The sequence below is a fragment of the Rhinolophus ferrumequinum genome, chromosome 8, assembly GCF_004115265.2.
Source record: "Rhinolophus ferrumequinum isolate MPI-CBG mRhiFer1 chromosome 8, mRhiFer1_v1.p, whole genome shotgun sequence".
Classification (NCBI taxonomy): Eukaryota; Metazoa; Chordata; class Mammalia; order Chiroptera; family Rhinolophidae; genus Rhinolophus; species Rhinolophus ferrumequinum.
The window spans coordinates 16,441,629-16,454,136 of NC_046291.1; the positions used below are offsets into that span (position 1 = coordinate 16,441,629).

Genomic DNA, 12,508 nt, shown 5'->3' on the forward strand with positions numbered 1-12,508 from the left:
GAACTAGGCGCTCAGTAATCGGTTGCTAGCTCTCAAGGAGACGTCGGGACCGGAGCCCCCAGACCCTGGAGCTCTGTCTGACCGCTGGCAGCGTGGCGGTTCCGCCGCGCTAAGGTTGAAACGTTCTTCTTACCTACCCTAGCGAGCGACTCCTTTAGTTACTGTTTATTCCTAGGCGCTTGGTAAATGCGCGCGCTCCCTCGGGCAGTTCCCGTTTCCCCGCGCTCGGCGCCTCCTTGCGGCGAGTCCTGGTCATCGCCCTTTTTCCGCCCCTGGATACAAGAAAACTAGGGGAACGTGGTGCCGGGTCTGGGAACTCGAGTTTGGGAGGAAAGGGACTGCAGTGGACCCTCCAGGGGAAAGAGGACTGTGAGCGGTGTAAGAAAAGTCGCTCGCGGGGAGCCCCTAGCGTCGCCCAAAAGAGAGGCCTCAACCTAGGGCTGAAGAAGAGGTGGAGTTTAGATGTTGGGAAGAACTTCCGCGCCCCGAGTTCGGAATGCACAGTTTTTCCTTTATCCCCGAGGGTCTGGGCCAGGGAGGGCGCGTTCTGCTCCGAGGTCGGGTGCGCCTTGCCTGGCTCAGGCCCCCAAAAAAGAAAGAGCGGAGTCAGCCTCGGCTGTAGCGGGCGCGGGACTTGGGCCTCAGCACGGTTTATTGTAATCCCCGAGGGCTGGGGCCAGATCGGCGGCTTCGGGGAAAGCCTCGGCTCCCCAGGGGACATCAGACTGCAGACTGCCCGCTGACTCAGCTCTCCCCACCCCAGCGAGGGAGGGCGCGAGGCCAGGTATAAAGCCCTGCATGCCCCGCTCGCGCGCAGCCTTTCCAATTTCCGTCAGTATTTCTGTCAGTACGGCGCTCATCTACCCGGTGAATGCTCGGTGCTGGGGCAGGATCTTTTCCGGGCGGGGGAGAGCGAGATGAGGGAGAACCAGCCCAGGTCCACCTCCCGGGTCCTTCACCCTAACCCGGTTGGTCGGGCCTGGGTCAGGGAGAGGGCTCGCGAGACGCTGAGCACTTTGTCCCATCCTTCTTGCTGCAGCGGCAGGAGCAGCGCCCCCGCGCCGGGCCTGGCGCCCGCCTGTCTCACCTCTGGGACGAGGAGGACTCCCAGGGCCGTCGCTGCCGGCTGTTGAGTGACGGCGCGAACATCTGTGAGCGCCGAGGCCTCCGCAGGGTGCGCTCCCTCAGGGTGGAAAACGGCTCGTGAGTGACCGCCCCGGCGCTGATGGGCTGCGTTGGGGGCTTGGGGCTCCCCTGGCTCAAGCTCCGAGCATGGGAACTCAGCTTTCAGCAGTCCTCCGTTCCCCAGACGGTAAGCCCTGCCTGAGAGAGACCCGCCAAATGGGAAACCCCTTGTCCTCCTGAAAATGCCCCACCCGCCGCAAGATAAATAATAAGAGTGTATGTATCCTTACGTGAGCCGAAGAGATAAAGGCGAGAAGCGACTCTTTGCGGGGGATGGAGGGGTGGGGCTGTGGGGCCAGCTTGAACCCTGAAGTGGTTCGCAGTGTGGTTCTGTCTTCTCCAAAGTTTGTCTCAGTACAAAGTTAAAAGGCTCTGCGCTACGTTTAACAAAAGAAGCCAAATCTCTTCCGCTAGCCCCATCCTAGTCTCCTGGAGCCTGGGGCTCTCGGGGAGAGCTGAGGCGCGGAGCTACAGCAGGTTCTTGCTATCACAGATTGCTACCACAGATGTGGGGCGGGGCTTTCTACACCTACTTTTGCAGGTATCTAAATCCTTGATGTAAAAGCGCTTGGTCTGGTAATCTTCGCAAGCTGGAAAATTCCATTCAACCTAGGGGCACTGAGCTGGAAGCCTGGACTCCTCAAACCCCAGGTAGCAGCCTGTTTAGGGTCTTTAGCCTCTAGAGGGGCTAGATTGATTGTTATGCGATGGGTATGTCAGGGAAAGGCTCTGGGGTTAGAGAAAAAGATCGGTTTCTCAGTCTTTTCTATCACAGGATGCAAATGGGGGGGCGGGGAGAAGGAATACAGCTGGGGTAGGGGCCTCCCAGCTTCCCTTATCTTTCTCCAGTTGGGTGGCGTATGAATACCCCGTATGAATACCCCGACTTCCAGGGACAGCAATTCATTTTGGAGAAAGGTGACTCTCCTCGCTGGAGTGGCTGGAGCGGCAGTGGCGGCCACCACAGTGACCAGCTGCTCTCTTTCCGGCCAGTGCCCTGTGTGGTGAGCACAGCCTTCCCCCTCCTCCTTTGCCTCCTAGCTCTTAGCTCCAGGCCCTGGTCACATCGTGGCGCCTCAGAAAAGTTGTCCACTCACTGTGTGAGGGTGTATAAACACAACTCCTAGATGGGTGGTACTTTCCAGAACCAGAGGGATCTCCTTAAATCTGGAATATGGGCCTAAACCAGGCGCTGGGTGTCAGCACCACGGACAGCGCTGAGACCAGGCCAGACTTGAGCACGCATGGAATTCCTCACATCCAGTTGTTGGCAAGTGTGAGCAGGTTCCTCTGTCATCACACAGCCTTGTGAGGTCTGGGTAGCTGCTGTTAGCGTCATACACCGGTGTGGAAATGGGGCTCAGAGGGGCAAAGAGACTTGCCCCAGGTCACAAGGGTTAACATGAAGACGCAACTAGAACTCAATCCAGGGATCAAGGCTGAGAAGGGGTCTCTCTCCCCCCTCTCTGTTAGGAGAAGGGTTACCAACCAATCAAATTCACTGAAGGGGAGGATTCCACTTAGCATTTGTGCTGGCGTAGGTGCTATACTGGTTAGACTTGGTGCTGGGGCAGGAGGGCAGCGAGCAGGTGCTGCCTCAATCCAGTTTCTCCATTCCAGGAGGCCAAGGAGCCCTGAACGGGGAAGGACCTGGGACTATGGAAGCCCAGACCCAACCAACGCTGAGGCTCTGACCTGTCTAGTCTGACTCTACCGTCCAACACCCCTTAGTGGGGCCCTCCCCTGTGAGAGGCTGGGCAGGAGATTGGGTAGCCAGCGAAGACCTTAGTGAAACTCTCTTGGGTAACAAATCAGATTTCTCTCAAGACCTCGGATTTTCCTCCTGACAAATAGGTCAGTGTCACAGGATGCTTTCTAGCCCTGACCTGGGGGTGTCGCTGGGACAACCTCCCCACCCCAGTCTTCCCACCTTAACCCAAGGCCATAGAATGGACCAGCCTGGGCATCTCTGGGCATCCCAGCGTCCTGGACGGCTAGGGAGCTAATGGAATAAACTCTGAGAGTGTTTGTGGAGCAAAAGTGTCTGCACCACTTGCGTTGGGCAGCAGAGTGGGGGGAGTGGTGCTGAGAACGTCTCCATTAATACCTTTTTGGAGGGCCTGACCCCTACCTTCCTGCGTTGCAGGACCACAGTGACAGCCGTGTGACATTGTTTGAGGGAGACAACTTCCAGGGCTGCAAGTTTGAACTCAGTGATGACTACCCACCCCTGCCCTCCATAGGTTGGGCCCGCAAGGATGTGGGTTCCCTCAGAGTCAGCTCTGGAGCGTGAGTCTTGGGACTGGAATAGGGGAGATGAGAACAGGCCGCCAATGGGACAGGCAGGCGGGTGGGGAAAGGTGATGGGCACTCTTAGAGGCATGGTAAAGAGATCTGGTAGGGACTGGAAGACAGAGGGAAGTGAGGTGATGGCAACTTGGAGGCAAGGGAGTGTAAGATGGCAGAGACAGACTGGGAGGAAAGGGCAGGTCCTAGGAGCATAAGAGTCAGAGGAACAATATGGGGGTGAAAGAAGGCATGGAGAGATGGATGAGGGGACAATGGGGGATGGGAATAAGATACAAGGTGAGGCAGGTGATAAGAAGACATGGAGCAGTGTGTAGGGCAGGGAGAGAAACTTAAGCAATGGTTTTGGAGCTGGGACAGGAGGACTACTGATGGAGGACACCCATGAGGGTGGGGGCAGAGCCTACTTACCACCCCTGTGCCCTCAGTCATCTAGGTGGGTGGCCTACCAGTATCCAGGCTACTGGGGCTACCAGTACCTATTGGAGCAGGACTGGCATGGTGGGGAGCTCCGTACCTACAGCAAATTTGGCTCCCAGGCCCCCAGCGGGCAGCTGCAGTCCATTCGGAGAGTCCAGCAATAAGCCCCATGGCCCCAGCACCTCTCTGGAGGACCCTCAATAAAAGCTCCTGAACCTGCCTGCCTTTCTTGCCTCTTTCTTGTCTTGTTTTATGATATCCATTCTCATCCTTCTGAGGGTCCTTCTCTGCCCACCTGACCCTCCTCTTGGGTTCCAGGACCCCTGTTTATGGAGCATAAACTGGCTCAGGATGTATGTGGCTACACTCTGATGGGGCTGAGAGGAAACCGCTGGAAAGACCCTCGGACATCCTGTTAACTGCAACCAGCCCCACACTTCTCCTTGTTAAAGGTGTATCAGCTCAGGCCAGGGGTACTGCTGGCCCAGATGGCACCTCTGCCATCCTCTGGTTGGGGTGCACACAGCGACACAGCAAGGCTCCAATCTGAATTTCAACCCCCCACATACCCTGGGCCAGGCATCCTCATTCAGGACAGGAACTCCTTAACTCTATGCAGGGGCATTAACTCTGTTGGGTTCCTCTTTAACCCGTAGGGCATTTCCAACCTTTATTGTAACCCTGGCTCCCTCTCCAGCCTAGGGAAGCCTGTGCCCCTTTCCCAGCCTTTATAGAATTTCTGCCTGATAGAAGAGCAAGGGGGTGAGAGGAGGAATTAGTGGGAGGTTCCACGGTCTCCCAGGTCCTCTAAGGAGGAGACGTCCTCTTTCTGAGCAGAGCCTCCAGAGCCTTTTTCTGGATAATAACAATCCCTTACATGGTTTGAGCTCCCACATTTACAAGCTTTGCATACCCCTCCTTTCAGCTGTCCCAAACAACCTCCTCTTCATTCTTCCTTCTCTTTCCTCACTCTTCAGAGAACGGGTGAGCTGGAGAAGCCACCCCTTAACCACTGATCGAAGTGAGCCTGGGTTCTAGGCAGGAGGCAGAAGCCCACAAACACAGTGGGGTGAGTGTGGCGGCAGCCAGCAGAGTCCCTCTCGCTAATGTAGTGTCTTCCCAGGTCCCTCTTTTGCCCAATTAGCGATACCCTCAGGCCCACGTAGGCAGAGTATCCATGTCCCTCAAGGATGCTGGTGTTTTCAAGTCCCTATGGACCTGTCAACGGGAAGAGGTGGTTCAGATTGTCGCCCTTGCCCAGGGGAGGCTGGGCAATGTTGGCGAACAGTGAGACTTGGACGGGGGAGTCCCCAGGGGCCCAGTTATGCAGGTATCTGTTCCCTTGGGAAGAGCCTTGGATCAGAGTCAGAACACCTGGGACCCAATCATATAGCACCCTTGAGCCTCAATTCCCTCTCCTATGAACTGGGGCTACTGATCTCTGCCTTGTCTGTCACAGGGATGTTGTGAGGATTCAATGAAAAACTCCTCAGAATGCTTGTGGTGCTATGGAAAAGCACTGGGGCAGCGAACTAGGACCCTCCTTCCCCTGCCTCCCCACCATGGATCCCAGGATTCGGTCAGGAAGCTAAGGGACAGATCTCCAGGTAGGGTATGAATTCTGCTTTCTGCTTTATACCTTGGGGGGGTCTAGAGTCCGTGGCTCCTGTTGCTGTTGGTCCTCCTAACACATTCCATGCTTCACCCATTTCACCAGTGAAGAAACGAGCTCCTCTGAGAGGGAGAAGCCTCTCCTCTGAGAGAGAGGTCACCCATTTAGTTGGTGACAAAGCCAGGATTTGAACACAGGGCTCTTGACTCCAAATCCAGGCTGTTAAGTGGAGGCTGACCTGAGCTGTGGCTTAAAGCCTCATGCCTCAGCAGAGCCCCAAACCTTTGTAGGCCCCAGAAGAGCCTGGTCACAGACTCTTAATTGTCTCTTTCTGGGATACTAATAATAGCAATAGCTAAATGTTAGAGCAGTCAGCATAATTCTGTATGGTAGGTCCTATAATTCCCATTTTACAGATGAAGAGACAAAGGTACAGAGGTTATGTAACTTCCCCAGAAATCACACAGTTAGAAAATGGGGGACCCAGAGTTGAATCCAGACAAACTGGCCTCCGAGTCCAGCAGCCCATCTCCCCACTCCCTACTTTTGGGGCAGGTAATGGGCAAAAGGATATCTGGTCTCCACCATCAGCTGAGCTGCCCTCCTTCTAGGAGGGTTTGTGGCTGCCAGAAAGTCAGCAAGATGGCTTCAGGAACTGGCAGTGTGACCCTGTACAGGGCACTCCCTGTCTGTCTCCAGGTATCAGTGACCCCACCTGTACAACCAGGGAGTTGGGGGAGCTAATCTTTGTAGCTGCCTTTGGAAGCACAGACCTTGTAGGTTTTCCCGGACCCAGGGGTCTAACTCTGCTCCCCACACTGGCAATTAAGTATGGGTGGGGGGTGCAGAGGCCAAGCTGGGCCTGAGTGTTTTCACCTTTTCCCTCCCATTCCAGGCAGGCTGATGGTCTGCAAAACCCTGTGGTACCTGTGCCCTGCCTGGGACAAAGGCCAAAGGGCATGGAGGAGGGCAATTCTTTTCTGGTGCAGCCAAGTCCCAGGTGGTGTCAGGGGACAACTCTCACCACCTCCCCACACACACAAACTCTTCCTGGAGCCGGCCTACCCTGTTAGCACCTGTGTCTTCAGTGAGGCAGGGCTCAGAGCCTGAGATGTTGATCCTTCACCAGTTCAAAGCTGGGATGTCTGGATAGAACCTCACTCTGAGAGCCTCTCCCTTCTGCCTCAGTCTTCCGCTGAGAGCGTTAAGTGGGTGGACCTTGCTGCTTCCCCACTCTCCCAGCTCTGACCTCCTTCTCCTTGTTTTCTATCTGGGGAAGCAATAAGAAGGCATGCCCACTCTCAAAGCCCTTGCCTCCTGTGAAGCCCCAAGTTTGGTTTCCAAGGAGCATTACAACCTCTCATCTTTGCTGTCACTGGATTCCACACCCACATCCTGAAGCCCCCCTCCCTGTCCCATTGGGGTCCTCTGGAGCCCTGGGGTCCCTCATTTCCCCTTAGGCTCTGCCTCTCACACTCCTCCATGGCTCCTTTGCACCCTCCACCAGTAAAGACAGATGCTCCAGCAGTGACAGCAAGTGAGGAATGAGCAGGGATCCTGCAGAACCCACGCAGTTAGACGGTCCAGCCATCCTCAGTCAGGTACCCCAGACCAGGCATCCTACAGGAAACCTGCCCACTCTAATCCACGTGCCCTGGAGTCCCAGGCCTACTCTCCTCCTGGGCTGAAGCAGGGGGGAGAGAAAAGCCTCGAGATGACCAATTCTGACAGTAACTTCCAGGTATCGCATGGCTGCAGGTGGGCTCCTGGCCCAGAGCCTCGTCCTTCTTCAGCTAGTGTTCCTCCTCAGCGGCCTCTCTAGAGTCAGGAAGGCCCACAGTACCCAGAGATTCCAGGCCACCTGGGAACTACATCAGCTTTGCTAATACACAACCAGTGTCTTTGCCCCTTTTTTCAGGGTGGATTTCAGCCTCCATTCCATCCCCCACTCCACCCCACCCCACGCCCATTGGGGCCTCGTCCAGTACTCAACCCTGTTTTAGTCCCTCTACTGCTGTTAGCACAAGGTGCCAGCTGCAGTTTGGTTCAGGGATAACCAGGACAGGTGAGGGTGAATGGTAGGTAGCCTGGGATGACAGAGGGTGGGAAGGATGGGAGAGCAATAGTTGTGGCAGAAGGGGAAGGGGGTCAGGAGCTGACTGTATGCCACAAATCAGTGGGGAACAAATGAATGAGAAAAGGATAAGGACAGAGATAGGACAGAGAGGGCGAGAGGAGGAGGGGGAGAGATGGGAGTAGGAGAGACTAAATGGAAGACAGACCTAGAAAAGGGAAGGAGGGGCGACCCACTAGAAGTTGTGGGGGAGATGCCTCAGCGCTGGCCCAGAGGCCTGGGAGCCCTGGAAAGGCTGGAATGGGGGGAAGCAAGAGGCAGACAGGGAAGGAGATCATGTCTCTAGGGAAGAGCAGAGAGTGGGAGAGGAGGAGGGGGTAGAAGGCTGGGAGGGGGGCTGAGATAAAGGGAGCAACGGCTGCCCGGCCCGGGAGCGCAGCGACAGGCGAGAGGGAGGGAAGCGGAAATTTAAAAGTGAAGATGCAGATAACGCAGCCTGGAGACGGCAACCCGGGTGGGGATGGGAGGAGGAAGGGGGAGGAGAGTGGAGCGGTGAGGGGAGCGAGCCTGGACGGGAAGAAGGGGCTGTGGCCCGGAGTGTCCGAGGTGGGGCCGGGTACTCCGCCCCATCGATGTTTGCTGAGAGTCAGGGAGGCGGAAAAGAAACACGCTCCCGACCCCCATCAAAGCGCAAAGCCCATCCCCCGCGCGTCTCCGGGCTGCCGGGGCGCGGGGGGCTGCCGGGTGCGCTTGGCTGCCGCGCGGCACGACGGAGACTTTATTGCGATGGGAAGATAAGAGGGGCGGGGGCGGGGTCCGGGGGGCCGAGGCGGCAGCGCTTTAATTAAAACGGAAATTGCGGCCCCGGCCCGCGCGGGGGGCCGGAGGGTTCCAAGCAGCGTGGTGGCTGGGAGCGTCGCTCCAGGACCCCCTCCGTCCCCCGCCACACCCGGGCAGTCCCCTCCCGCCAGGCCCAGCTGGACCTGGCGCGGTCTTCATCTCCCTGTCACCCGCGGTCGCCTAGGGCGGGGATCGGTGCCCCGGAGCGCAAAGCCTGACGCGTCCCCCCCCTTCTCATTCCCCCCTCCCACCGCCCAGCCTCTTGGCTGCGATGAGACAGAGCGGCGCCTCCCAGCCCCTGCTGATCAACATGTACCTGCCAGGTACCAGGGACCAGCCGGGGGCTGGAGGCACCAGGGCGGGAAGTCTGGGCTGAGCCATGGGAGAGGGATGCTGGGGTCCAGGGGAAGGGGCGCGGCCCAGAGACTTGGCTTGCTGGAAGGACTAAGCAATCTCGGGCATTGGAGGATGTTAAAGGCGGATGTAGAGCTTTGGGGCTTTACATGTGAGGTCCAGGGGACTCGAAGTGAGCAGATCGGGAGCCTGGGAGACCGAGGGCGCCAGCTCAGGGGCTGAAAGAGCCTGGAGCCGGAGCAGGGATCTTTGGTGTGGCGCGGGCAGTGTGGGGAGGTTGTGGCCCGCGGGGCGTCGCCCCTGCGCCCTCGTGGCTTCTCACCTCCGTGCTCCGAGCGTTCCCACCAGCCTAGCCTTCCAGGCGCCCTCCTTTCCTCTCCGATGGGCTCCGTGCGCTCCCGCTCGGCTGTCGCAAACCCCGCTCGGCTTTATAAGGCTCCCGCCGACCCGTTCGGAAAGCGGATTTCCTTTTTCCTGGACGCGTTTCCTGACTTGGGCATTATGGAGGGGCTCCGCGCGGCGCGCGCCTGGGCCAAGCTCCGGGAGGAGGAGCCCGGCAGCTCCGGCCCCCAGCCTCGGGCCGGGAACCAAAGCACCCCTTCTCAAGACTTGGCCCGGGGCCCTTTGGGTCAAGCCCACAACCTCCGCCTGGGTCCGCCTGACTATATTCTTCTTCTGCCACAGATCCCGTCGGAGACGGTCTGTTCAAGGAAGGGAAGAGCCCTGGTTGGGGGCCGCTGAGCCCTGCGGTACAAAAAGGTGAGCTGGCTCGGGGACTGGGTGAACAGAGCAGGGCTGAGGACAGTGGATGGGAGCCAGGGCACCCATTCGAGAAGGATGGGGGCCACCGCTACCAGAACAGAGGGCGAAAGCGATGAGCAGTGCTGCGCTCTAGGAAACGGAGGATCCGGACATGATTGTAGAAAGACTGGGGGTGGGAAGGAGGCATTCACTTGGCTTTGGGTTCCCGCATCTTCCGAGTCCCCGCGCTGGGCTTGCAGGCCAGGGCAGAGGGAGAGGATCCTGGCCCCCCACTCTTTCCCCTGCTGTGGGGACAGGGCTGAGGTGCTAGGCGTCCTTTCCCTGCTGACAGCAGGAGAGAAAGGCCTCAGCCCTGCTGGGCAAGGGGACCTGCAGATTTACTCCCTGGCCGCTCCAGGCCACGTCACCACTAGCCCGGGGCCTGCACCTACCTGCCTCACTGACCCGCACCAGACAGGTTTTGCAAGCCACGAAGGCTGGGTCACTGCAGTTGATTTCTAGGTTCATAGGCAGCTCTCTGCGGGTGGCTAGAGTACCCTTGGCTTTGCCTTGTTGGTGGCAGAGCCTGGCTGGCCTTCCAGGCAAAGCTTCCCCACAGCCCCTCACCCAATTAGTACCCTAGATCTCACCAAGTTACAGTAAAAACAAGGTTGGCAACTTCTTTATTCCAAAGGGAATACGACCCAACAGGAATGGGTTTCCAGGCCTCTGTTGTTCCGCATCAGTGCCAGCTGCACATTTTTACCCAAATCTTCCCTTGCTTCTGATCCTAAACTCACTGCTCCCTACCTGGAACCAGGCAGCTCCTCGCTGGGCTATTGGAGGGACTGGGGTTGAAACTGTGGAGGTTAGCATCTGGGCTCTGAGCGAGTCATTGAAAAAGGAAGAGAGGTTGGCCAGGTTCCATTTGAAGCAATAATCAGACAACTTCGTGGAAAATCCATTTTATTCTAAAAGAGGGGGGTGAAATTGAATCAATATTTTTATCTGCTTGTCTGACTGAGGCTCCAAGACAGGGGAGCCAGAGTTCTGGGGTGTCCTGCTCCCATCACGCGCATATCCGGGAAAAACCTCCTTGCCGCTCCCAACCCCAGAATCTGGAGAGGGCAGAAAACCCTGGAGATGGACCAAAGATGGGAGAAGGCAGGGAGCCAAGCACAGCGGCTTCCAAGTCTCAGCTCCTTTCCTCAGAGCTTTGCATCTCCCCCCGGAAAGAATGACATCTTTGCAGGCTGGGAATCCCGCCTGTTCCGAAAAAGAGGCCCAACACATTTAGCGTCAGCGCAGCCCTCCCCTCCTCTCACGCATAGGGGACCACTGTCCTCATTCCTGCATGACGTGGTACCACAAGGAAGCCAGCTACCACCTCTTCCCCATCTCAGGCGGCCGTCCAACTGTATGTCTTTGGGGGCTTGGCCTTGTCCAGGGACCAGGGTGGTCCTGCTGCACGCCTCTTCTCTCTGGATCTCTGGATGTGGTCCCGCTGGAATGTGGCAGTCTACTCTTACCTGGGCAGGCTACCGGCGCGGTTGTGCAGGCGGTGTCCTGAATTGGGACTCCCTGCCAAGGCTGCAGTAGGGACTGATATCCAGTCCTTGCTTATTTCCGAAAGAGCCGGTGTGTCTCACTGCGCTGCTGGCTCCTTGTGGAGGAGCTGATGCTTTGCCCTCTGCCCCCACAAAGCCACGTATCTGCGGGGCTGAGTCCTCCTAAGTGGAAGCCGTGTTTCCATTGTGGAAAAGCTCGGTAATGGCTAGGACAGCCTTGCTGATCAACCCCTCCCTGGCCAGCCGCTCCCGCTGCACCCAGCTACACAGCTAGACTGATCCTTTCCCTCCCAGACACCGGTTTCCCCAGGCTTGGTCGGTTTCCCACCTCATCTCCAGCCTCCCCCATCCCGCCTGTGGCTGACTGCCCTCCTCCCCGCAGGCAGCGGGCAGATCCAGCTGTGGCAGTTTCTGCTGGAGCTGCTAGCGGACCGTGCGAACGTCGGCTGCATCGCGTGGGAGGGCGGCCACGGCGAGTTCAAGCTCACGGACCCAGACGAGGTGGCACGGCGCTGGGGCGAGCGCAAGAGCAAGCCCAATATGAACTACGACAAGCTGAGCCGCGCACTACGCTACTACTACGACAAGAACATCATGAGCAAGGTGCACGGCAAGCGCTACGCCTACCGCTTCGACTTCCAGGGCTTGGCGCAGGCCTGCCAGCCGCCCCCCGCGCACGCCCACGCCGCCGCCGCCGCCGCCGCCGCGGCCGCCGCAGCCCAGGACGGCGCGCTCTACAAGCTGCCGGCCGGCCTCGCCCCGCTGCCCTTCCCCGGCCTCTCCAAACTCAACCTCATGGCCGCCTCCGCCGGCGTCGCGCCGGCCGGCTTCTCCTACTGGCCCGGCCCGGGCCCAGCCGCCACCGCCGCTGCCACCGCCGCGCTCTACCCCAGCCCGGGCTTGCAGCCTCCGCCGGGGCCCTTTGGCGCCGTTGCCGCCGCCTCGCACTTGGGGGGCCATTACCACTAGACGGGGCGGCCAGGTGCTGCGCGGTCTCTCCCAGACGCCCAGAGCCTCGCTCAGTCCCATCCACGTCCTGGGGAGGCGGCCCGATGCCTCGCCACCGTTCCTTTGACCTCAGATTTGACTCCATCCGCTGCACCTAGCCCCGGGAGAAGGGACCTGAAACCTTCTCAATCTTCCTTTAACAGTGAATTTGCCTCCGCCTCACCTCCCAAACCCCAGGGAAAGGTGACTGTGTCCCCCGCTCCAACCAATTCCTCTAACCTCCATCTTCTTCTAGACTCCAGAACCCTAAAGGGGGTTCCCGGGCTTCCCGTGTTTTTCTCCCCTCCACCTGTACTTCTGCCTGGCTACTGGAAGCTGTCTCCATTATGAGCCCTCTCTTTCGAATTCCAAGTCTTTTCTCATGTTTTCTCTTCCCAATGGAGCTGCCCGGATCCCAGG

At 58.3% G+C, this 12,508-nt stretch overlaps 2 protein-coding genes across 2 annotated transcripts; both read left to right on the plus strand.

The window, feature by feature from the left end:
- The first annotated feature begins 917 nt into the window (after positions 1 to 917).
- CRYBA2 (crystallin beta A2) lies at positions 918 to 4,076 on the plus strand. The gene is given in 6 exon segments (XM_033112323.1): positions 918 to 1,086; positions 1,089 to 1,203; positions 2,035 to 2,044; positions 2,046 to 2,189; positions 3,332 to 3,474; positions 3,929 to 4,076. Coding segments are annotated over 6 exon segments (729 nt in total).
- A 3,196-nt stretch (positions 4,077 to 7,272) lies between these two features.
- On the plus strand, positions 7,273 to 12,127 carry FEV (FEV transcription factor, ETS family member). The gene is given in 7 exon segments (XM_033112324.1): positions 7,273 to 7,282; positions 7,443 to 7,589; positions 8,498 to 8,532; positions 8,534 to 8,650; positions 8,653 to 8,761; positions 9,477 to 9,551; positions 11,484 to 12,127. Coding segments are annotated over 7 exon segments (1,080 nt in total). The 3' UTR covers positions 12,071 to 12,127.
- The last annotated feature ends 381 nt before the right edge of the window (positions 12,128 to 12,508 follow it).